The sequence below is a fragment of the Rhinichthys klamathensis genome, unplaced genomic scaffold (genome assembly GCF_029890125.1).
Source record: "Rhinichthys klamathensis goyatoka isolate OS25496 unplaced genomic scaffold, OSU_Roscu_1.1 h1tg000196l_1, whole genome shotgun sequence".
In the NCBI taxonomy this organism is placed as follows: domain Eukaryota; kingdom Metazoa; phylum Chordata; class Actinopteri; order Cypriniformes; family Leuciscidae; genus Rhinichthys; species Rhinichthys klamathensis.
In genome coordinates, this window is record NW_026606722.1 from 3,493,625 (window position 1) to 3,520,160 (window position 26,536).

The 26,536-nt window shown below is 39.8% G+C and overlaps 1 protein-coding gene across 1 annotated transcript; it reads left to right on the forward strand.

Moving 5' to 3' along the window:
• The first annotated feature begins 829 nt into the window (after window positions 1-829).
• ddhd1b (DDHD domain containing 1b) lies at window positions 830-24,615 on the forward strand. The gene is made up of 13 exons (XM_056262713.1): window positions 830-1,892; window positions 3,503-3,679; window positions 4,022-4,150; window positions 6,480-6,627; window positions 6,705-6,814; window positions 6,924-7,030; window positions 7,308-7,555; window positions 15,351-15,426; window positions 15,517-15,666; window positions 17,684-17,748; window positions 17,953-18,131; window positions 22,205-22,453; window positions 24,419-24,615. The coding sequence occupies exons 1-13, from the start codon at window positions 1,127-1,129 to the stop codon at window positions 24,598-24,600; spliced, it is 2,586 nt and encodes an 861-aa protein (XP_056118688.1). The 5' UTR covers window positions 830-1,126; the 3' UTR covers window positions 24,601-24,615.
• Window positions 24,616-26,536: the final 1,921 nt, after the last annotated feature.

A 26,536-nucleotide genomic window follows, 5' to 3' on the forward strand; every position in this document is an offset into this window, starting at 1 on the left:
GTGGACATTTTTTTTAAACAAACATTTACATTACATTAACTTTATATATGCACCTTAAAATATTGAACATCATACACTTATATATACAAAAATAAATATACAACAGTGATTTAAAAATCAGAATAAGTGTGGCTATAAAATGTCAAATACATACTTAATAGTAAAGTTCACAAACTCACTTAAAGCTTCACAAAGCTTTCTTATTCAACAGTCTCTGCTGTCTATGTACAGCCTTCATTCAACAAACAATAAAGTTGGGCTTTATATTAGTGAACTCACGTTTATGAATGTGAAAATTATTCCGAAATATTTGAGTAAAACACTTTACATTCGCCTTTAAAATATTCGGTGAAGCCAAAAAAAAAAGTGTTTTTCCATAAAGAGGTCTTGAAATTGAAAATTTTCATTGATAAATAATGTCTGTATCTCACACAAATAGGCCTAACTGAATAATGGCAAATTAAACGCAAGGTTTCATGATAGTTATTACAGAAAGTAATGTGGCACATTTCCGTGAACTAAAAATACGTACGCACTTTTGATTAAAAATAAGGTTGTAATTTGTATCATACTCATAAAAACAAAGAGATTTAGAATACAGTTTGCGTCAAATAGCATCCTAATACTACTTATATTTTATCAGCCATATAAATAACAAGGCATATTCCAGTCAGCTGTGACAAAAAAAATGATATTATGTTTCGAAAACAGTCACGGTTGAAATGTCAATAGACTCTACCGCTGGGACAGATGAATCGTTTGACGACTCGTTCAGACTGATCCGTGAACAGCAAGGTCCGACTCTAAAGAAAGATCCGTTCACTCATCGGACGTCGCTCGCTACAGAGCAGAGGGGCTCCACGGGGAGAAGAAATACAGTCGGCATATTAATGGAACAGGTTGGCGTGTCCGCCCAATAAGTTGAGGACTGTAAAAGTGAATTCGCTTGTAATCAATGGCGTTTCAGGTTCGGCGTCTGTGATTGACGCATCTGTACAGATGCTGGCCGCTTTGGTCGCGCCGGAGGAAGGAGAGGTTTTGACATCGTTAGATTTGTTGTTATTATAATCAGCTGACCGGTGCTGAAATCGTTCTGTTTGCTGTTTTCCAGAAAGCGTTGACAGCGATGAGCGCTTGTCAGGACAAAACGTCTTTGAGTTGTTCGGAAAGCAGGGAAAATGTCAGCGGGAATGAATGGGGAAGGATGGATGATTCGTATACGTCTTGCTTTGACGAGCCCATGGGCGACGCGATTCACGGCGGGATGAATGCGGTGCAGTCGGGCATAGACGTGCATCTGCCACTTCCCCTAGGCCAACGCGAACTGATGCTAGGCCTGGTGGAAGAGGGTTTCCCCGTCTATCATGGCCGTCTCGGTTCTGATCCGGACTCGGATTATCTCGACATCCCCAGCGACCCGAACTACAGCGAGAGCGACGGGAACGTCACCACGAAAAAGCGCAACCGCTCCAACAGCTCGCGGCACCGCGGGGAAGTTGTAACGGAACTCGGACCCGAAGAGGTGCGCTGGTTCTACAAAGAGGACAAGAGGGCATGGAAACCGTTTGTTGGACACGATTCTCTGAAAATCGAGTTGGCTTATCGCAAATTCTGCGAGCTTAACCCGAACGAGGTCAAACGGAGGGATACCAGTGAAGAAGCGGAGGATTTATTCGAGTCTCCGTCAGAATGTGAAGAACCGGCGGTCCGGAGACAGTCCGCGGCGGCGGCAGCATCGGTACCGGGACCCGAGAGCTCGGATGCGGGATGCTGCTCAACAGACGAGACGGAGCTGGAGTCGGAAAGCATAAATGTGGAGGCAGTGTGTGTCCGTGGAGGACTCTACGAGGTGGACATTAAAGGGAAAGACTGTTATCCTGTATACTGGAACCGTGAGTGTTTTTACAAGCTTATTACATTGAAGAAAACACACAAGAATGCCTAATTCAAACATAGTTGTTTTGTGGTGTTTGGAAAACAAAGAGAGGTTTTGCCGAATGTTCAAGTTCTTCTTAGGCTACTTAACGTTACGTTACAACGATATTACATCCGGCTTGAGGCTGACCAGCCCAAAAAGCGCCATAAAAGCATCTTAAAAGTAATAAATACTGTATTCAAATCTTCTCTGAAGCCATAGTTTAAGTGTTGGGCAAGTTACTCTAAACAAGTAATTGATACTAGTAGCTACTAATTAGGCTACATGAAGTTTAGATGTGATTAGATTACTGTAACTACTCTCTAAAAAGTACATGATTACTTTAGTTAAACAATACAATTATAGACAGACATGAAACTGCACTTTTGATTCTCTAACTTCATTATTCTTAAACTGACCAACGTGTGTAAAGGCAGAAGGTTACATTGAAACACATTTAGCCTAACAGTAAATGTTGATGTTAAATCCACTATTGTTTTATATAGACTAGTAGTCTACACAGTATTTGATTCAATTACATCAGAAGTAGGCTAACTGTAATTAAATTGCTGAAAAAGTATGAATAATTCCTTACTTTACCTTTTCAAGGGAAAAGTAATTTACAGTAATTAGATTACTTAATAATTTATTACACCCAACACTGGTGAGAAACAACAACTGAATTTTTTTTTTTTTTACTTTTTTTTTTTTTTGCTGTTGCCAAAAATCCCTGCATGTAGCTCTCAAATCTTAAGGCATGAGCTCCATATCCAAACTTGACCCTGAAAGATGAATTGTGCCAGATTTTACGTCAATGTTCGAGAATGTGGCTTTCAGCAAATAACACATTACGGGTATATTATCTAAGGGGACGTTCAGACAGAACACGTTTTTACATTCCACTGCGTTACTCTTCCATTGTTTTTCAATGTAAATACTCGCTAGACGGACATCTTTATCCGAGTCGCTCGCTCTCGCGTCTTTTGCAGCGTCTAGCGCACGACACGGCATTCTAAAAACACGAAACCGTAAAACGCATAAATGTATTCTGTGTCCTAAAATTCACCGAACAAGGGTAAATGTGACCGCACCTTCAAGTCAAGTCAAGTCATTTATTATTGTCATTACAAGTTACCAAGTAAAATGATAAACTTACTTGAATGCTACTCCACAGACTATAGACAGACCAAATACAATAAACCTCTCTTAAACAAAACTATACATACATAGGAATTACCAAATGATTGCTAAACCATATGACAGACGTAGCATGTCGCTTCGCTTCTCGTCCAGTGAAAGACACCTTTCTTTTGGTTCTTCTGTGGACGTGAGCCGTAACAGCTGTAGGAGTGTGACCCAAATTTTCTGACACTGCCCGAAATTTGTCTGAGGCTAAGCTTCATCGCAAAGACCATTAAAATCGCCATCCGTGAACATGACACGCTTAGGTGAGCAGAGACTCATGATTTTACCCCACGGCAACAGAAATTCTTTAGGAAACACAATTGTAAACCAAAAACATACAATGTGCTTAAGTCAGATGAATTGTTGCTTTAGGACAACAATTCGGACTGCTTGTCTTTACAGAACAGGACCACATCCCGGTCATGAGAGGCCAGTGGTTCACGGACGGTACCTGGCTGCCTCTGGAGGAAGAGGACAGTGACCTCATTGAACTGGACCACCTGGCCCGTTTCCGAGGCCAGCAGATGAAAGACACCTTCGACACGGAAGCGGTGGCCATCACGGTGGACAGCAAAGATGGTAACATACCAGGGAACCAATAGGACTCAGGGTTAGGGAGGCTGAATACTAGGGGTCAAGCACACAAAAAAGATCGACTTAACATCGAAGCTTTCAGCTGACCCAGAGGCACAGTCATGAATGAGCTAGCCTACATCCTAACCCAGACATCCTGTTTGTCTCATAACACATTTGAACTAAGTTAAACAGACTTGTGTACTGGAATCGAGTTTCAGTTATGTTTGCAAATCCTTAAAACGACCCTTAATTGAAACGAACTGATCTAGTTAGGCCACTTAAGATTACTTAACATTCAGGTAATTTGAAACAGACCTGTTTGACTTCTGCCCTTAATTCACTCAGCCATTCACAGTTTGAAACTGAGCCGGAGCCATGTGGACTGGCACAGCGTGGATGAAGTGTACCTTTACAGCGACGCCACCACCTCTAAGATTGCACGAAGTGTCACTCAGAAACTGGGGTTCTCAAAAGGTTTGTAACACCCTTGATTAGTAAGTACTTTCTCAGTGGTGTTGTTTACTTGTAGACCACATGAAATGGCTTGATGAGTTCAGTGTTCTTTGTTATGTTGTGTATTTTCTTGGGCAGGACATACTGAAGGCCCAATTTATTAAATAGGCTAAATGGCTAAACTCGAAATAACATACTGGCATACTATTTACTCTTACTATTTCTGCCATATTAAAGTGTAGATTCAGCACGATTCACAACTTGCTAGTCGATTACTGTGGGGCGAACGTGCATTCGATTGGACAAAAATCTGTGTGCAACATGAGTCATCAATATTTTGAGTCTTTTTTTCTCACATGAAATGAAGAGAAAGACATTGACTTTTTAATTCGTGGATCTGCTTAAAGTACATTATTGGAGTACACTAGCATACACATGATTTCAAAACAAATAGACATGGACTAAAAGCCCAAATAAAAACATTTAACATTTTATGTGGTCTTTAAAGGTTTAGTTCACCCAAAAATGAAAATTATGTCATTAATTACTCACCCTCATGTCCTTCCAAACCCGTAAGACTTTAGTTCTTCTTCGAAACACAAATGAAGGTGTTTTCATGAAATATGAGAGCTTTCTGTCCCTCCATTGACAGCTACGCAACTAGCAGTTTGACCCTTCAAAAAGTTCATAAAGAGATTATAAAAATAATCCACATGAATCGAGAGGTTTAGTCCAAATTTTCTGAAGAGACACAATCGCTTTATATGATGAACAGATTCATTCTCGTGTTACGCAGCACGTTTGAGCTTCAGCAAGAACCAATGAGGTTCATTCATGTGTTACGCAGCACGTTTGAGCTTCAGCAAGAACCAATGAGGTTCATTCATGTGTTACGCAGCACGTTTGAGCTTCAGCAAGAACCAATGAGGTTCATTCTAGTGTTGCGCAGCACGTTTGAGCTTCAACAAGAACCAATGAGGTTCATTCTAGTGTTGCGCAGCACGTTTGAGCTTCAGCAAGAACCAATGAGGTTCATTCTAGTGTTGCGCAGCACGTTTGAGCTTCAACAAGAACCAATGAGGTTCATTCTAGTGTTACGCAGCACGTTTGAGCTTCAGCAAGAACCAATGAGGTTCATTCTTATGTTACGCAGCACGTTTGAGCTTCAGCAAGAACCAATGAGGTTCATTCATGTGTTACGCAGCACGTTTGAGCTTCTGCAAGAACCAATGAGGTTCATTCATGTGTTACGCAGCACGTTTGAGCTTCAACAAGAACCAATGAGGTTCATTCTAGTGTTACGCAGCACGTTTGAGCTTCAGCAAGAACCAATGAGGTTCATTCATGTGTTACGCAGCACGTTTGAGCTTCAGCAAGAACCAATGAGGTTCATTCATGTGTTACGCAGCACGTTTGAGCTTCAGCAAGAACCAATGAGGTTCATTCTCGTGTTACGCAGCACGTTTGAGCTTCAGCAAGAACCAATGAGGTTCATTCTTATGTTACGCAGCACGTTTGAGCTTCAGCAAGAACCAATGAGGTTCATTCATGTGTTACGCAGCACGTTTGAGCTTCAGCAAGAACCAATGAGGTTCATTCATGTGTTACGCAGCACGTTTGAGCTTCAGCAAGAACCAATGAGGTTCATTCATGTGTTACGCAGCACGTTTGAGCTTCAGCAAGAACCAATGAGGTTCATTCTCGTGTTACGCAGCACGTTTGAGCTTCAGCAAGAGGCTTGTTCTTGCGCATCAAGTAGGTTCGGTTAAGCCTCTCTTTATGTTCACTGATCAATGTTTATATGTAAATAAAAGCCTAAATTAAATCTGTTCATCATATAAAGCGAACTTGTCTCTTCAGAAAATCTGGACTAAACCTCTCGATTCATATGGATTAGTTTAAGGATCTCTTTATGAACTTTATGAAGCATCGAAGTGGTAGTTGCATAGACTGTCAATGAGGGACAGAAATCTCTTTTTTTTTAATAAAAAAATATTCTTATTTGTATTCTGAACATGAACGGAAGTCTAATGGTTTTGGAACGGCATGAGGTAAACGATGACAGCATTTTCAATTTTGGGTGAACTAACCTTTGTGAAAAAGAAGTACACTTCAAAACTTTTAATTCAATATTATTACAAAGTGCATGTTTTGAAATCTCTTTAAAGTACACTTAAGTGGCCTTTTATTTGAATTAATTAATATTATGTTATCTGGAAGTCTAGTTTAAAAATGGTTTTAGATTGTGCATTCAATACAGTTAAGTGCACTTCTTTTTCACAAGGGAAGTCACTGTTAAAATTAAAGATAAAACAAAGTGCATGGTTATCAATTTAGCGTGTCTGGTTAGCCTCCAGTAGTGGGACGCGTCTCCACCGAGGTTACGTGGAGGAGGCGGCTCTAGAGGACACGCCCCCTGAAACGACGCACATAGTCTTTGTGGTACATGGGATTGGCCAAAAGATGGATCAGGGGCGGATCATTAGAAATACAAGCATGTAAGTCCACAAATCACACAGCTGAGTCTGCAAACAACATCTAGTCCTGAAACTGATGCATTTCATTGACGGTTTAGGATGCGTGATGCTGCCCGCAAGATGGAGGAGAAGCACTTTTCTGACCGAACAAATGAACACGTTGAGTTCCTTCCTGTGGAATGGCGATCTAAACTCTCCCTTGATGGAGGTATTGCCTATGGACAATGATAAAAAAATATAAAGTGCATTATGTTTGAAAACTGTTATCAGTGATAGACATGCTTATGGTTTATTTATGATAAAGTCTACTTTTTCAGACACCGTGGACTCCATTACTCCAGACAAAGTGCGAGGTCTGAGAGACATGCTGAACAGCAGTGCAATGGACATTATGTACTACACAAGCCCTTTGTACAGGGATGAGGTGATTTACATCTATAGTTATCTACTCTTTCATTCATTTTGCTCTTTTTTTCAGCTCTCTAACCCATATACAAGATTTTTAAAGCATCATATTTGTGCTCCTGATGTGAAAGCACATAAAAAAAGTATACTTTAAAGCTTCAAGAGATGTTTTAGTAAGACGAGATTATTAAAACGTCCCACTCATACACAGACGCACACTCTGTCCCACTCTTTTCTAGTGCACAAATACAGTGTCACACTTGTTCGTTTCACGCTCTCTGCACTTGCATCCTCAGATCACCCGGGGTCTAACCAAAGAGTTGAACCGACTTTACATGCTCTTCTGCGAGCGCAACCCAGAATTCGCAGAGAATGGAAAGGTGTCCATCGTCTCCCACTCACTCGGCTGTGTCATCACCTTTGACATCATGACGGGGTGGGACCCTGTGCGCTTTGTTCACGAAGACGTGGCAGATGCCGTGGAGGCAGATGTAAGCAGACAAGAGCGTCAGCTACTGGAGGATCTTCGTATGACATGCTTAAGGTTTACGACTAATTATAGTTACACTCTACACTCCCATGAAATTAAGTAAAGGATGTAAGCAACCATGCAGAACACTCTAGCATAGTGGTGCTTGCAGGATTTCTACATGGAAAAACAACACTAAAAAGTTCAGAAATTCAATATATGCTCATTAAAAATGCAACTCTGCTAATGTCTAGTATTTATGTAACTATTGTGCACTTTTATAAGACTTGAGACTCTTCAGGCTAAATTATCAATGGCACTCTGTAGACACATTTTAAATATTTTGAAACACAAAAATGGAAAAAGCAACAAAATGGTCCCAGACATCCATCTAGTACATGTTCATATGTTCAGGAAAACATGCGGGCGGACACAAAAACACTTTCGGTGTGAAAAGTAGCCTTTAGATAGAATTGTTTGTAGGTGAATATCCACTTTATCCATTGCTGTTTGTTTTCTGTGTTCTCAATAATGTCTGTTTTACTGACTGAGACACTACTTTAGATGATTCAGTGAGACAGTGGATGCAAATAAATTCAGACTGTTTTGCAAACCTGTTTGGCCAACTTATTGGAAAGAGGGAACCGACTCAAAATAATGATTAATTCACAAATGCTTAGCATCGCTGGGTCGGTCAGTCTAAATAAATATGTCATTTGTAAATACTGAAAAATCTGCAGGGAGAAAGCGCTCTGGTATTCACAGTATGTACAGCTGTTGGTGCCTGTGCCATAGCAAAATTCACTCAGAAAACCCTTATAAGACACTAACTACCTCTCAGCTATCGCAAAGCAACAGGTTAACAATAACCATTCAGATGACATGCTAACCATCACTCAAAACACTCTAGCAACACGTTCACAATCAGCCAGAACACTCTAGTAACATGCTAACATCCACCCAGAACACACTAGCAAGTAACCCAACAACTACTCAGAACACAGTATCAACATGCTAACATCCACCCAGAACACACTAGCAAGTAACCCAACAGCAACCCAGAACACAGTATCAACATGCTAACATCCACCAGAACACACTAGGAAGTAACCCAACAACTACTCAGAACACAGTATGAACATGCTAACATCCACCTAGAACACACTAGCAAGTAACCCAACAACCACTCAGAACACAGTATCAACATGCTAACATCCACCCAGAACACAGTAGCAAGTAACCCAACAGCCACTCAGAACACAGTATCAACATGCTAACATCCACCCAGAACACAGTAGCAAGTAACCCAACAGCCACTCAGAACACAGTATCAACATGCTAACATCCACCCAGAACACACTAGCAAGTAACCCAACAGCCACTCAGAACACAGTATCAACATGCTAACATCCACCCAGAACACACTAGCAAGTAACCCAACAGCCACTCAGAACACAGTATCAACATGCTAACATCCACCCAGAACACACTAGCAAGTAACCCAACAACCACTCAGAACACAGTATCAACATGCTAACATCCACCCAGAACACACTAGCAAGTAACCCAACAGCCACTCAGAACACAGTATCAACATGCTAACATCCACCCAGAACACACTAGCAAGTAACCCAACAACCACTCAGAACACAGTATCAACATGCTAACATCCACCCAGAACACACTAGCAAGTAACCCAACAACCACTCAGAACACAGTATCAACATGCTAACATCCACCCAGAACACACTAGCAAGTAACCCAACAACCACTCAGAACACAGTATCAACATGCTAACATCCACCCAGAACACACTAGCTAGTAACCTAACAGCCACTCAGAACACAGTATCAACATGCTAACATCCACCTAGAACACACTAGCAAGTAACCCAACAACTACTCAGAACACAGTATACACATGCTAACATCCACTCAGAACAGTATCAACATGCTAACATCCACCCAGAACACACTAGCAAGTAACCCAACAACTACTCAGAACACAGTATCAACATGCTAATATCCACCTAGAACACACTAGCAAGTAACCCAACAACTACTCAGAACACAGTATCAACATGCTAACATCCACCCAGAACACACTAGCAAGTAACCCAACAACCACTCATAACACAGTATCAACATGCTAACATCCACCCAGAACACACTAGCAAGTAACCCAACAACTACTCAGAACACAGTATCAACATGCTAATATCCACCTAGAACACACTAGCAAGTAACCCAACAACTACTCAGAACACAGTATCAACATGCTAACATCCACCCAGAACACACTAGCAAGTAACCCAACAACCACTCATAACACAGTATCAACATGCTAACATCCACCCAGAACACACTAGCAAGTAACCCAACAACTACTCAGAACACAGTATCAACATGCTAACATCCACTAGGGCTGTTGGAACGAATTCCGAAATTCGAATATAATTCGAATATTAAAAAAATCAATACTATTCGAATGCTGAAGTTACTATTCGAATATTGTTTTTTTATGTATATTTTAATTTTTTTATATATATAAACAGGAAAGAGGCCGCACTATGCATAAATTGTTTTATTTGCACAAACGCGTTTCAAGAAGGCACGCGCCGAAACGCGTTTGTGCAAATAAAACAATTTATGCATAGTGCGGCCTCTTTCCTGTTTAACGTTATATATTCTAATCATCAGGCCAGCATTCTTAAAGTTTAAGTTTAATCATTGAGTGAAGCCTGCTCCTATTCCCATTTATTAATTTTTTTTATATGGAATCTTGCCTTTCTCGCCACCTTGACTTACACACATGTGAAAATGAAATGCTTTTGTTTCGTCTGATGAACAATAACGTTTTTGAATCGTAACACAATTGTGCACGTTATCCACGCTGTATCATCATAACAATACTGTCAAAAATGGTAAATGTTTAACAACGTAAAAAAGCGCCCGTGAAGCGCAAATATCTTGGTGAAAACTCAACGGATTCGGCGAGCACCAAACTCGTTGGAACCGTCTAGTCGAACTGAAAAGAACGATATAAGTTTCAGAATTTTTGGTGGTGTTTTAGCGGAGATATTAGCCGAAAACCATCGGTAGCGCTTCAACCATATTCAGCACGAATAAAATTGTTACACGTTCTGTCCACTAGAGGGATATCTAACATTACAATAAACAATTGTAATGTTAGATATCCCTCTAGTGGACAGAACGTGTAACAACAACCACATGCTATAGTGGCATTGGCGATCCATAAGCCTGAGTAATGTCGTAAATATTAATAATAGGATGAATTTGAGCATTTAATATTCGAATATTATTCGAATATTAAATAAAATAAGGAATGGAATTCGAATAGTATTATAGAGGAAGATTGACAGCCCTAACATCCACCTAGAACACACTAGCAAGTAAGTAACCCAACAACTACTCAGAACACAGTATCAACATGCTAACATCCACCCAGAACACACTAGCAAGTAACCCAACAACCACTCAGAACACAGTATCAACATGCTAACATCCACCCAGAACACACTAGCAAGTAACCCAACAACCACTCACAACACAGTATCAACATGCTAACATGATCCACCCAAAACACACTAGCAAGTAACCCAACAACCACTCAGAACACAGTATCAGCATGCTAACATCCACCCAGAACACACTAGCAAGTAACCCAACAACCACTCAAAACAGTATCAACATGCTAACATCCACCCAGAACGCACTAGCAAGTAACCTAACAGCCACTCAGAACACAGTATCAACATGCTAACATCCACTCAGAACACAGTATCGACATGCTAACATCCACCCAGAACACACTAGCAAGTAACCCAACAGCCACTCAGAACACAGTATCAACATGCTAACATCCACCCAGAACACACTAGCAAGTAACCCAACAACCACTCAGAACACAGTATCAACATGCTAACATCCACCCAGAACACACTAGCAAGTAACCCAACAACCACTCAGAACACAGTATCAACATGCTAACATCCACCTAGAACACACTAGCAAGTAACCCAACAGCCACTCATAACACAGTATCAACATGCTAACATCCACCCAGAACACACTAGCAAGTAACTCAACAACCACTCAAAACAGTATCAACATGCTAACATCCACCCAGAACGCACTAGCAAGTAACCCAACAGCCACTCAGAACACAGTATCAACATGCTAACATCCACCTAGAACACACTAGCAAGTAACCCAACAGCCACTCATAACACAGTATCAACATGCTAACATCCACCCAGAACACACTAGCAAGTAACCCAACAACCACTCAGAACACAGTATCAACATGCTAACATCCACCCAGAACGCACTAGCAAGTAACCCAACAGCCACTCAGAACACAGTATCAACATGCTAACATCCAGTCAGAACACAGTATCAACATGCTAAAATCCACCCAGAACACAATAGCAAGTAACCCAAGAACCACTCATAACACAGTATCAACATGCTAACATCCACCCAGAACACACTAGCAAGTAACCCAACAACCACTCAGAACACAGTATCAACATGCTAACATCAACCTAGAACACACTAGCAAGTAACCCAACAGCCACTCATAACACAGTATCAACATGCTAACATCCACCCAGAACACACTAGCAAGTAACTCAACAACCACTCAAAACAGTATCAACATGCTAACATCCACCCAGAACGCACTAGCAAGTAACCCAACAGCCACTCAGAACACAGTATCAACATGCTAACATCCACCTAGAACACACTAGCAAGTAACCCAACAGCCACTCATAACACAGTATCAACATGCTAACATCCACCCAGAACACACTAGCAAGTAACCCAACAGCCACTCAGAACACAGTATCAACATGCTAACATCCACCTAGAACACACTAGCAAGTAACCCAACAGCCACTCATAACACAGTATCAACATGCTAACATCCACCCAGAACACACTAGCAAGTAACCCAACAACCACTCAGAACACAGTATGAACATGCTAACATCCACCCAGAACGCACTAGCAAGTAACCCAACAGCCACTCAGAACACAGTATCAACATGCTAACATCCAGTCAGAACACAGTATCAACATGCTAAAATCCACCCAGAACACAATAGCAAGTAACCCAAGAACCACTCATAACACAGTATCAACATGCTAACATCCACCCAGAACACACTAGCAAGTAACCCAACAACCACTCAGAACACAGTATCAACATGCTAACATCCACCTAGAACACACTAGCAAGTAACCCAACAGCCACTCATAACACAGTATCAACATGCTAACATCCACCCAGAACACACTAGCAAGTAACTCAACAACCACTCAAAACAGTATCAACATGCTAACATCCACCCAGAACGCACTAGCAAGTAACCCAACAGCCACTCAGAACACAGTATCAACATGCTAACATCCACCTAGAACACACTAGCAAGTAACCCAACAGCCACTCATAACACAGTATCAACATGCTAACATCCACCTAGAACACACTAGCAAGTAACCCAACAGCCACTCATAACACAGTATCAACATGCTAACATCCACCCAGAACGCACTAGCAAGTAACCCAACAGCCACTCAGAACACAGTATCAACATGCTAACATCCAGTCAGAACACAGTATCAACATGCTAAAATCCACCCAGAACACAATAGCAAGTAACCCAAGAGCCACTCATAACACAGTATAAACATGCTAACATCCACCTAGAACACACTAGCAAGTAACCCAACCACCACTCAGAACACAGTATCAACATGCTAACATCCACCCAGAACACACTAGCAAGTAACCCAACAGCCACTCAGAACACAGTATCAAAAATGCTAACATCCACCCAGAACACACTAGCAAGTAACCCAACAGCCACTCAGAACACAGTATCAACATGCTAACATCCACCCAGAAAACACTAGCAAGTAACCCAACAACTACTCAGAACACAGTATCAACATGCTAACATCCACCCAGAACACTCTAGCAAGTAACCCAACAGCCACTCAGAACACAGTATCAACATGCTAACATACACCTAGAACACACTAGCAAGTAACCCAACAACGGCTCAGAACACAGTATCAACATGCTAACATCCACTCAGAACAGTATCAACATGCTAACATCCACCCAGAACACGCTAGCAAGTAACCCAACAACTACTCAGAACACAGTATCAACATGCTAATATCCACCTAGAACACACTAGCAAGTAACCCAACAACTACTCAGAACACAGTATCAACATGCTAACATCCACCCAGAACACACTAGCAAGTAACCCAACAACCACTCATAACACAGTATCAACATGCTAACATCCACTCAGAACAGTATCAACATGCTAACATCCACCCAGAACACACTAGCAAGTAACCCAACAACTACTCATAACACAGTATCAACATGCTAACATCCACCCAGAACACACTAGCAAGTAACCCAACAACCACTCATAACACAGTATCAACATGCTAACATCCACTCAGAACAGTATCAACATGCTAACATCCACCCAGAACACACTAGCAAGTAACCCAACAACTACTCAGAACACAGTATCAACATGCTAACATCCACCTAGAACACACTAGCAAGTAACCCAACAACTACTCAGAACACAGTATCAACATGCTAACATCCACCCAGAACACACTAGCAAGTAACCCAACAACCCCTCACAACACAGTATCAACATGCTAACATGATCCACCCAAAACACACTAGCAAGTAACCCAACAACTACTCAGAACACAGTATCAACATGCTAACATCCACCCAGAACACACTAGCAAGTAACCCAACAACCACTCACAACACAGTATCAACATGCTAACATGATCCACCCAAAACACACTAGCAAGTAACCCAACAACCACTCAGAACACAGTATCAGCATGCTAACATCCACCCAGAACACACTAGCAAGTAACCCAACAACCACTCAAAACAGTATCAAAATGCTAACATCCACCCAGAACGCACTAGCAAGTAACCCAACAGCCACTCAGAACACAGTATCAACATGCTAACATCCACCTAGAACACACTAGCAAGTAACCCAACAACCACTTAGAACACAGTATCAACATGCTAACATCCACCCAGAACACACTAGCAAGTAACCCAACAACCACTCAGAACACAGTATCAACATGCTAACATCCACCCAGAACACACTAGCAAATAACCCAACAGCCACTCAGAACACAGTATCAACATGCTAACATACACCTAGAACACACTAGCAAGTAACCCAACAGCCACTCAGAACACAGTATCAACATGCTAACATTGGATTTGGACGTGCCTTGATGCCTTCCTACCTTAGAATGCATCCTCCGAATGCAGCATTTTTAAGCTTTGGGACGCAGCCCTTGATTAGCTTGTCCAGGTGTGTTTGTTGGTTAGGACTCTGCAGGAAATTGAATTTTGTAGGCCAGAGTTTCCCAGCCCTGCCTTAGTATCTGTTTAACAATGTATAATAACCATCCACTCTTGCATTGTGGCCGCCAGTTTTGCACAGCACTCTTGTTTTCTTCAGAAAATGTAAAAGTCTAGTTGTTATTGTTATTTTAACTTTAATTTCAGCTGTACGATATACTAACATTTCGGAAGATTATCTTTTCAATCTTTTTCTGTTAGTTCTTAATGTATTATCCATTTGTTCAGTTGCCAGTTGCATTGATTTTACTGCTCTCATGTTGTTTCCGATGGATTCAAAGGGTTATGTATTATTTAAAGGTTTTTAGTTTTGTGTACACTCTATTCCATAATGATAATCCCTCTGTTAATCTGGTGTGTGTACTGTTCCTCTCCAAAAATCTAATTTAATATTCATCTGCAGAATGAAGGATTTGGAAGATAAGCTTCAGCATGTCCAAACCTCATCCTCAAGACCCTCTCCAGCCCTGAAATTCAAGGTATGTTAGTATAAATTAACCTTCTCTTCTCCTCCCCACCATCTGTTTGTGTAAGTTTCATGTAAAAAACCATGTGATTTGGGGTTGTAGGTGGAGAACTTCTTCTGCATGGGATCTCCTCTGGCTGTCTTCTTGGCTTTGCGAGGTGTCCGTCCTGGAGCCGACGGAACGCAGGACAACATCCTACCTAAATATATCTGCCAGCGGCTTTTCAACATCTTCCATCCCACTGATCCTGTAGTGAGTGATGGTTTTTGGAGTATACAAATTATTTTATCATAAAGATATTATGAGCCAATTAAAAAAAAAAAAAAAGGTCTTATTGTTAAGTGTTACAAAACATTTTACTTCTGAGGTTTCATTTCTTGACATTAGTTAATATGAACTAACAATGAAGAGATTTAGTCAAGAAGAGATTTAGTCAAAATTTCCTGAAGTGACTCAATCGCTTTATAGGATGAACAGATTTAATTTAGGCTTTTATTCACATATAAACATTGATCAGCAAATATAAACAGAAGATAAACTGAACCTGCTTGACGCTTGAGAACAAACCTCATTAGTTCTTGCAGAAGCTCAAACGTGTTGCGCAACACGAGAATGAACCTCATTGGTTCTTGCAGAAGCTCAAACGTGCTGCGCAACACAAGAATGAACCTCATTGGTTCTTGCAGAAGCTCAAACGTGCTGCGTAACACGAGAATGAACCTCATTGGTTCTTGCGGAAGCTCAAACGTGCTGCGTAACACGAGAATGAACCTCATTGGTTCTTGAGGAAGCTCAAACGTGCTGCGTAATACGAGAATGAACCTCATTGGTTCTTGCAGAAGCTCAAACGTGCTGCGCAACACAAGAATGAACCGCATTGGTTCTTGCTGAAGCTCAAACGTGCTGAGCAACACAAGAATTAACCTCATTGGTTCTTGCAGAAGCTCAAACGTGCTGCGTAACACGAGAATGAACCTCATTGGTTCTTGCTGAAGCTCAAATGTGCTGCGCAACACGAGAATGAACCTCATTGGTTCTTGCTGAAGCTCAAACGTGCTGCGCAACACAAGAATGAACCTCATTGGTTCTTGCTGAAGCTCAAACGTGCTGCGCAACACAAGAATGAACCTCATTGGTTCTTGCTGAAGCTCAAACGTGCTGCGCAACACAAGAATGAACCTCATTGGTTCTTGCAGAAGCTCAAACGTGCTGCGTAACACGAGAATGAACCTCATTGGTTCTTGTTGAAGCTCAAACGTGCTGCGTAACACGAGAATGAACCTCATTGGTTCTTGCGGAAGCTCAAACGTGCTGCGTAACACGAGAATGAACCTCATTGGTTCTTGAGGAAGCTCAAACGTGCTGCGTAATACGAGAATGAACCTCATTGGTTCTTGCAGAAGCTCAAACGTGCTGCGCAACACAAGAATGAACCGCATTGGTTCTTGCTGAAGCTCAAACGTGCTGAGCAACACAAGAATGAACCTCATTGGTTCTTGCAGAAGCTCAAACGTGCTGCGTAACACGAGAATGAACCTCATTGGTTCTTGCAGAAGCTCAAATGTGCTGCGCAACACGAGAATGAACCTCATTGGTTCTTGCTGAAGCTCAAACGTGCTGCGTAACACGAGAATGAACCTCATTGGTTATTACACGTCAAGCGAACATGCTTGAGCTTCCATTTATCATAACTTATGTCTGAGTCGAGGAATGTTTATATGTGAATAAAAGCCTAAATCTGTTCAGCATATAAAGCTATTGTGTAATGTTCAAAATTGAAAGTTCAAATTTTAAAAAACATGTCTCAAGATTTGAGACTTTGTGTGGCTCTTTGTATTAAACTATTCTGTACATACATTATGCTGTTTTATTCATAATTATTTATGTAATGTATGAAATTATATAAGATTTTTAAATGTTAGTGTATTTATTTTTTATTTATTTTTTATAAACAAGACATAGGAGCTTATACAAAGTAAGAGACCAATGAATTGCATATATACACACACACACGAGTACAAATAAAGGAGAGAACAAAAGAGGGAAAAAACGTCAAAATATATAGATGTTAGTTTAAACGTTATGCATTTCTTTTTTCATTGCTTTATATAAACAGTTTAATGCGGTGCATTCATATTTTTTTGTAATTAAAGTTGTATAATATCCAAATATCAGTCAGAAAATATGAATAACATCTAAATATGAAAATATGAATATGAAAATATGAATAACATAAATCAAATAAATAAAAACCAATGGTTTCCTGCAGGCATACAGGTTGGAGCCTCTCATCCTGAAGCATTACAGCAATATATCACCTGTCCAGATTCACTGGTGGGTAAAACGATGCTTTACCTCAATTTAAATTTTAGAAAATATTTTAATCAGAAGAATTTGTTAATTATTTTTTTTCCTTTTTATTTTTCACTAATAATCATAAAGGTTAAAGTAATCAATAAGAAATGTTTTTTATCAATAAAAAACATTTTTTGTACATACGTACGTGTAAACATAGATTTAAAAAAAAAATGTTTTTAGGTACAACACCACCAGCCCCACACCATATGACCAGATCCGTCCCACTCTACTGAATCCGTCAAAGGAAAGTGCCTATGTGTCCGATACGGAGAGCCTCCCGAGCCCATGCACCTCCCCTCCACAGCCCCGCAGACACTACGGCGAGTCTATTACCAACCTGGGCAAGGCCAGCTTCATGGGTGAGATGGAGAGGAAGATCGTTAAAGATGACTGGAAGTGTAAAACAGTTGCAGGGAGTGCAGGATGTATAGTGTGTGATGTATTAGAATTGCGGTTCCCAAATATCGAGATAATGGCGGTCTGCCTTCAATTACTGAGCATCTGCAGTTTAAAGCTTTTGATTTGAATGTGGAAAGCGATAAACAGAAACAACTCAGCAAAGCATCGGATCAATAGAAAGCAATTAGCAAGTGTCACACAACTGAAGATTTAGAAACACCCTTCTCAATAATAAATCTTCAAGGTATATATATATGTATGTATAAATAAACACACACACATACACTCACCTAAAGGATTATTAGGAACACCATAACTAATACTGTGTTTGACCCCCTTTCGCCTTCAGAACTGCCTTAATTCTATGTGGCATTGAATCAACAAGGTGCTGAAAGCATTCTTTAGAAATGTTGGCCCATATTGATAGGATAGCATCTTGCAGTTGATGGAGATTTGTGGGATGCACATCCAGGGCACGAAGCTCCCGTTCCACCACATCCCAAAGATGCTCTATTGGGTTGAGATCTGGTGACTGTGGGGGCCATTTTAGTACAGTGAACTCATTGTCATGTTCAAGAAACCAATTTGAAATGATTCCAGCTTTGTGACATGGTGCATTATCCTGCTGGAAGTAGCCATCAGAGGATGGGTACATGGTGGCCATAAAGGGATGGACATGGTCAGAAACAATGCTCAGGTAGGCCGTGGCGTTTAAACCATGCCCAAATGGCACTAAGGGGCCTAAAGTGTGCCAAGAAAACATCCCCCACACCATTACACCACCACCACCAGCCTGCACAGTGGTAACAAGGCATGATGGATCCATGTTCTCATTCTGTTTACGCCAAATTCTGACTCTACCATCTGAATGTCTCAACAGAAATCGAGACTCATCAGACCAGGCAACATTTTTCCAGTCTTCAACTGTCCAATTTTGGTGAGCTCTTGCAAATTGTAGCCTCTTTTTCCTATTTGTAGTGGAGATGAGTGGTACCCGGTGGGGTCTTCTGCTGTTGTAGCCCATCCGCCTCAAGGTTGTGCGTGTTGTGGCTTCACAAATGCTTTGCTGCATACCTCGGTTCTAACGAGTGGTTATTTCAGTCAAAGTTGCTCTTCTATCAGCTTGAATCAGTCGGCCCATTCTCCTCTGACCTCTAGCATCAACAAGGCATTTTCGCCCACAGGACTGCCGCATACTGGATGTTTTTCCTTTTTCACACCATTCTTTGTAAACCCTAGAAATGGTTGTGCGTGAAAATCCCAGTAAATGAGCAGATTGTGAAATACTCAGACCGGCCCGTCTGGCACCAACAACCATGCCACGCTCAAAATTGCTTAAATCACCTTTCTTTCCCATTCTGACATTCAGTTTGGAGTTCAGGAGATTGTCTTGACCAGGACCACACCCCTAAATGCATTGAAGCAACTGCCATGTGATTGGTTGATTAGATAATTGCATTAATGAGAAATTGAACAGGTGTTCCTAATAATCCTTTAGGTGAGTGTATATATATATATATATATATATATATATACAATCATTGAATGGTTTTCAGTTTTATGTAAATTATTATTTATGTATAATTTCCAAATATAGCTCACTCTAAAATGAAGATTAGCGTTCACTAATCATAAAGTTAAGCATACACCATTTATCTTGTTTAACACGTTAATTTTATCTTTATTTGCTATATCCAGCAAAGCAAACAATCAGAGTGAAGGGTGATTCTTACAAAACTGTAACAAAAGCTTTTTTTTCATGGTAAATTTAGGTGTCTTTCCAAAAAAGTACTTACAAATACCCAAGTTATATAAGGAGTCCATATAATTCAGACATTTCAGGCATCCGAATGTTTTGGACTGATTGTTTGAATTAATTTGCTTACTTGATTATGGTTCTGAAATCTTTCCCCTAGTTTAGCGCTTAAAATGATCTGATCGCAAACGTAGAAGCGAAATCGGAAATTAAAAGGTAAGGATAGAAATTTCCTCCTACCAGGGTCACAGGTGCTTGTGCCATTGTAGATGCTTAATGTGACGAACTCCCGACTTCTAAGATCATCTAACTGCGTGACGTAAATTAGATTAATGACGCAATTTCACGTGCTCCAGTCATTTATTTGCGTTAAATTATTTTGCCAATACCACAGCACTAATAAAGAAGGCACAGCAGAGATTTTACCTCCTGGGGATACTCTGGAAGAACCATCTGACTGAAAATCTGTCTTTTTACCGATGCTCCATAGAGAGCATACTAAAATACTGTATTTGTGTGGGGTTTAGTAGCTGCACTGTAGCGGAGAGGAAAGCAATTCGGAGGGTCATCACCTCTGCCCAGATTATCATGGGCTGCCCTCTCCCCTCCTTGGAACATCTGTACAGTTCCCGCTCCCTCAAGAAAGCCTCCAACCCTGGTCGCCACAGGACAGTAAAATCACGGACAAACAGACTTAAAAATAGTTTTTACCCCAGAGCCATAGTTGCACTAAATGCTGCTAAGTCTTGAATTTACACAATATCCATTATGTGCAATTAGGGCTGGTTATCGAGGCCAAAAGAACTCACGGTAACGATATCTATAGAAACCTTAGGGGGAAAAAACAACAATGTTATTAGTCAAATTCATCTTTACTTTGTTTATTTTGTGTTTTGCTTTTTTTTTTAGCCAATGAATACAACACTCTACTGTTGCATTGCCCATTGCATACAACAATGGAGACTCTGGCTTTCTCTGGCTTCTTTGAAACTGCCTAAGAAATAACCAAGAGAGTCAAGTTCATTGTTAATAAGTTTTACAACACAACTAATACCTTAACCTAAGAAATGGCATACACAAATTAAAATACATAGTTTATGAAGCCTTCGGACTTCAAATATTGTAAGCTAATTTGAAAGAAAACATTTGGCAGCTTGTTGTCATATCTTTTGAATTCATTAAATAAATGATAAAATTCTGAGATTTATGGAACATTTTTAAGACCATGCTATATGATTTCATTCAGAGGAGACTAAAATGCTAACATTACGTTTTTTTTTAGCTTAGCACAGCATCAAAATACAATTTATGAGAATAAAAGCATATTATACTCCAAAATCACTTTATAGCGTCAATCGAGTGATTGGATGTGGCTTCTTATCACAGAATGAGGCAGAAATGATTATTTTATAGTATTCTATACAGTGATAAAGACTATGTCTATTAGCATTGCATTAGCCTATATACATTATCCTTACGACAATAATCAAGATGGCATGAAGAACACAGATAAACCATATTCCATAGTCACAATGATGTATTAATTCTCTTCATGTTTAATCAGTCAAAATGTCTCTACCTCCATTTTATACAGCTAAAGCGATGGCTGGATGTCTTTGTCCATATTAGAGATTTCCTGGATAGTCAAAAGTTTAATACTTCTATGTGTTTCTCACTTGTGGACTTTCTGCGCAAGTGTGCCCTCCAGTGTTGAGTATGAATGAAACAAGTTTCAATCACCCTATTTTGGGTAAAAATACAACAAAAATATTCCTCTCTAAAGCTATTTGAAGTAAACATATGATAATCCATAAGTTTTTATCCGAATTAGCACACTTTTGGACTAAAAGCCTCAAGGGATGTAAATATAACAAACACAGAGAGGCGTCGTCAGTTAACAGATTAATGTAACATTTTCTGTTTCTGGACTAGCAAAATAATCGCAACTTACTCTCTGTATAGTGGTGAAATCCGCAGGATGATGGACATGGAGGTGGGTGAACAGGTTGCTGGTATTGCCCCCTTTTGTGCTCACAGTTGATCGGCAAGTCCTGCAGACTGGGGTGTCTAAGAAATCATTTTCTGTAATCCAAAAAAACTCCATAGTTGTTTTTTGCATTTGAGTGGCAATGCAACAGTAAAGTAGTATTACAAATTGTGTTGTATACAAGTATACGGTGACAAAAAAGATATTCAATTCAATTATAGTTATCACTTTTGGTGTGAACAGGGCTTTAAAATGTAACAGTAACTACATGCATGTGTATTTTTCCACAGGAGCGGCAAGTATAGGTAAAGGCATCGGAGGTATCCTGTTCTCCAGATTTTCCCGCTCGAGTGGACAGGTGGGGGGTGTGGAGGAGGAGCCATCAGACTCAGAAGGTGGGACATGTGAGAAAGGGGAAGAGGGCAGATCTGTGGAGTTAGACGATAAACCGGAGGAGAAGATTGAGGAGAAAATCGAGGAGAAGGCAGGAGACACCAGCATGTCGCATTCGGCCTCTATCATTATGGATAACTCCTCCTGTAAGTGGCTCAGAAATTGTGCACTGCTGATTTAAAGACTAAATTGAGATATAAAGTCAACTTAAAGATATAGCCCCATTTTATAAAATAAACTCACAATTTCAAGAAATAAAGTTGCAATTATAAGAAACAAAGTCACGAAATATAGTCACATTGCCAGATATAAAGACACAGTTTGAGATATAAAGTCGCAATTATGAAAAACATATTGCGCGATGTGAAATGTTGCGGATATAAAATTGTAAGATATAAAGTCACAGTTGCCAGAAACAAAATCACAATTGCGAGATATCAAATCATGTTCACAAAGTTACAATATGAAATTACTATCACATTTTAATATATAAATTCACAAGTTGAAGATATAAAGTCTCAATTCTAAGAAATAGTCACATTAGCTACATAACCATCCACTTAAATTCTGGATGGAAACACCCCAAAAAAAGAAAAGAAATTGTGCGCTCAAATTTTTTTTATCTGATAAGAAGATATGCACATTAACTATGATGGAAACAATCATAAAAGAAAATACATTTCTTGATGCGCAACAAAAAACTGCCATGACTTTGCCTCAGCATTGGATGTAATTGGACTAACCAGTGGACCAATTTCATTGCACAGCATCTCAAATGTTGGTTTGGTCATTCTGAAATGCCTGAGCCAAAGTCTGTCATCAAAATAGTTCGATACAATCACCTTCCAGAATTGTCTCACACGATTGCGTTCCTAAACATCAGGCAACTGAACGCAAGATAACGCGAAGCTCTGAGACGGGAGTCATTTATTTTTTGCGCCAATTTCCCAGGAAGTGATCATTTTCTTCTCTTTAAAACATGGGATGGAAATGGTGCTTTATTTGCAAGTGTTTTATTACAATTTTGTTAAATTTGAATCTTTGGATGGAAACATAGCTATTATAAAATATAAAGTCGCAATTACGAAGAACAGTTGCACTTGCAAATCACAATTGTTAGCTAGGCTATAACATCACACTGTGACTGCAAGATATAGGGCCCTATTATAACGTTCTAAGCGCATGGTCTAATGCGTACGGCGCAAGTGCACTCAGGGCGTGTCCGAATCCACTTTTGCTAGTTCAACGATGGGAAAAATGGTCGGCACACCCGGCGCATGGTCTAAAAGGGTTGTCCCTATTCTCTTAATGAGTAATGGGTGTGTTTTGGGCGTAACGTGCAATAAACCAATCCGAGTCTCATCTCCCATTCCCTTTAAAAGCCATTTGCGCTCGCGCCATGGCGGATTCGCTATTTACATGGCGGAATTTGTATGCAAAAAAACTGAACGCTTCTCCAGAGAGGAAACGGATCTGCTCATGCGCGAGGTTAAAGCGCGCAAGCAGACCATCTACGGGACAAGGTGAACACGCGTTGTGGACCCGCCTATAGGCACACATTACTAACACACTCTTGTTTAAATAACACAAAAATACTGCGCTGTTGACTTTAGACCAGGTTTCAGTTGGTCAATGGCGCAGTCTATTTCAGTTTCCTCAAAATAGCAAGGTGCCAACAATGCGCCTGAACACACCTCGTTTTCAGACCAGCACACCCATGGGCGCACAAATGCATTTGCTATTTAAACAACGTGGCGAAGGACGTAATGATAAAAAAAATGATAGCGACGTCGGGCTGAAACTAGCAAAAAACACTTGAGTCACGCCTGGCGCCGCATTGCGCCGGGTGTATGATAGGGCCCACAGTCCCAATTTGGAGAGATAAGTTATAATTTGCTAACTATAAAGTTACAATGTGTGGCATAAAGTCAAATTGTTTGATATAAAATTACGACAAAGTCGCAGTCGCGCGAAATAGTTTTTTACTCTTTTTTTTACTTTTACTGAGGCGGAAACGGCTTCCATAGAGATCTTTGATGATTTGTAAATTTGCTTGTGCAGAGAAATTCATCAGACCTCTAACACCTGTCCTTCTTTTTACTGTTTTGCAGTGGAGCTTGAGAAACGCATCGACTTTGAGCTGAGGGAGGGCCTGGTGGAGAGCCGCTATTGGTCAGCGGTGACGTCACACACAGCTTATTGGTGCTCACACGATGTGGCTCTGTTTCTGCTAACGTTCATGTACAGGCCAAATGAAGCGAATGACATGACAGAGGACAACTCTGAATCATAACACACACACACACACACACACACACACATATGAACTCTCGCACCCTTGATCACTCCCTTAATTTAGTTTAGCAGACCTTGTTCACTGTGCGTCAGGGATCCTTGCCTTGTTTCTCCTTAATTTTAGAAGCACACCTATGGAAGAGACTTACTCTCTCCCCTACATCCGCAAACTAGGATTGTTCTTAACCTCGATCGATGAAATTATGACAATGATCCTACTTGTTTCAGCTTGGACAATTCACACCTTGAAGCTTCGCAAAGTTGCATACTCTACATATTGACTGATGTGTATAAACTTAACTTGTGGTTGGATAGTATGACTGACACGAATCTGCTGAATTGGAGGTTCACAATCAGAAGGGTTTGAGGAATGCATCCGATGTGATCTATTTATTGGCCTAACAATTATACTTTTTAAGATTTTTTTTTTTTATAAATTAAGCATTACTCGTATGTTTACTTTATTTAGATGGTAAACAATAATCTGCATCTCTCCTAAAAGTGGCCAAATATTGAGTTGATAGTCGATGGAAGCAGTGCACATAACCACATCATTATATACAGTATTCACCCTCATGTTGTTCCAAATCCATGTGACTACAAAAGGAGATATTTTGAAGAATTTTACTAGTCGCTTTTGTCCATGCTATTACAATAAATGGAGACCAGTTTTATTTTGGTATAACTGATTAACTTTTGTCATATTTTCTGCTTTCATTTACATTTTAGTTAAACTTTTAGTAATTTTGTTGTTTGTTTTTGTCATTTTTATTAGTTTCTTTTTCTTTTTTTTAATGTCTATACAGGTTTTGTAAATTTTGGTTTAAAATGTACTAAAACTTTAGTGCATTTTAGTTAATTTAGTGCTTTGTTAAAGGGAAAATGAGAAATATTGACTTTTTAATTTATTTCAGTCGTCTCTTATTTTATTAAGTAACTAAACGGTTTTTTTTTTTTAATGCTTTTAGTTTTAGCTAACGATAATAACTTTGAAGACTGAAGCTTTTATGTTTCAAAAGGCACCATAAAGTTTCATAAAAGGGAAAATATTCCCATTCGTGTGAATTTAATGTGAACATACCTAAATTTAATTCGGTATTCCCGAAACATGTTGCATATTCTTAATCCAGTATACATTCTTAAAGGGATAGTTCACCCACAAATGAAAATTCATCATTTACTCACCCTAATGTTGTTACAAACCTGTATGAGTTTCTTTCTTCTGTTGAACACAAAAGAATATATTTTGAGTTTTGGTAACCATTGACTTTCATAGTATTTTTTTTTTTTTTTTTAATTCTAGTATGGAAGTCAATGGCTACCGTCAAGTTGTCAACTCTCTGGTTACCAACATTCTTCAAAATGTATTATTTTTATTTCAACAGAAGAAAGAAACTTGTACAGGTTTGGAACAAAGGGTGAGTAAATTATAACAGAATTTAATTTTGTTTGGGGGGGCTGAACAATCCCTTTAAGAAATTATCCATTTGTCTTACATTGAAGAAAGGAAGTCATATGGGTTTGGAAATCTCATTGGGGAGAATGATGACAGAATTGGTATTTTTGGGTGAACTATTCCTTTAAAGACATTTCCGGTCATGTTCCCACTACTTTTTTTTCCTGATACACCGAGACATTAGTTTCTCCTCTACAATCGCATGATAGACACTGAAATCTACTGCATATTTGAACTGCACCCTTTGCTATGATTATCTCCACCGAATTAGAGTTTATGCTTTGCCATGCATGAAAGAGAAAGTCCACAGAGGCTTAAATGAAAAAAATCCTTAAAAGTGGATCTACTGTTAGTTCTGTCAGGTTGAAACACTTAACATTTTTCATATACGGCACACTCTTTTATGCCAACAATGTACAATCGGCATATCAAACTGTTTTCTAATGTATTACTGCACTAAAGAACCACACCGTCACAA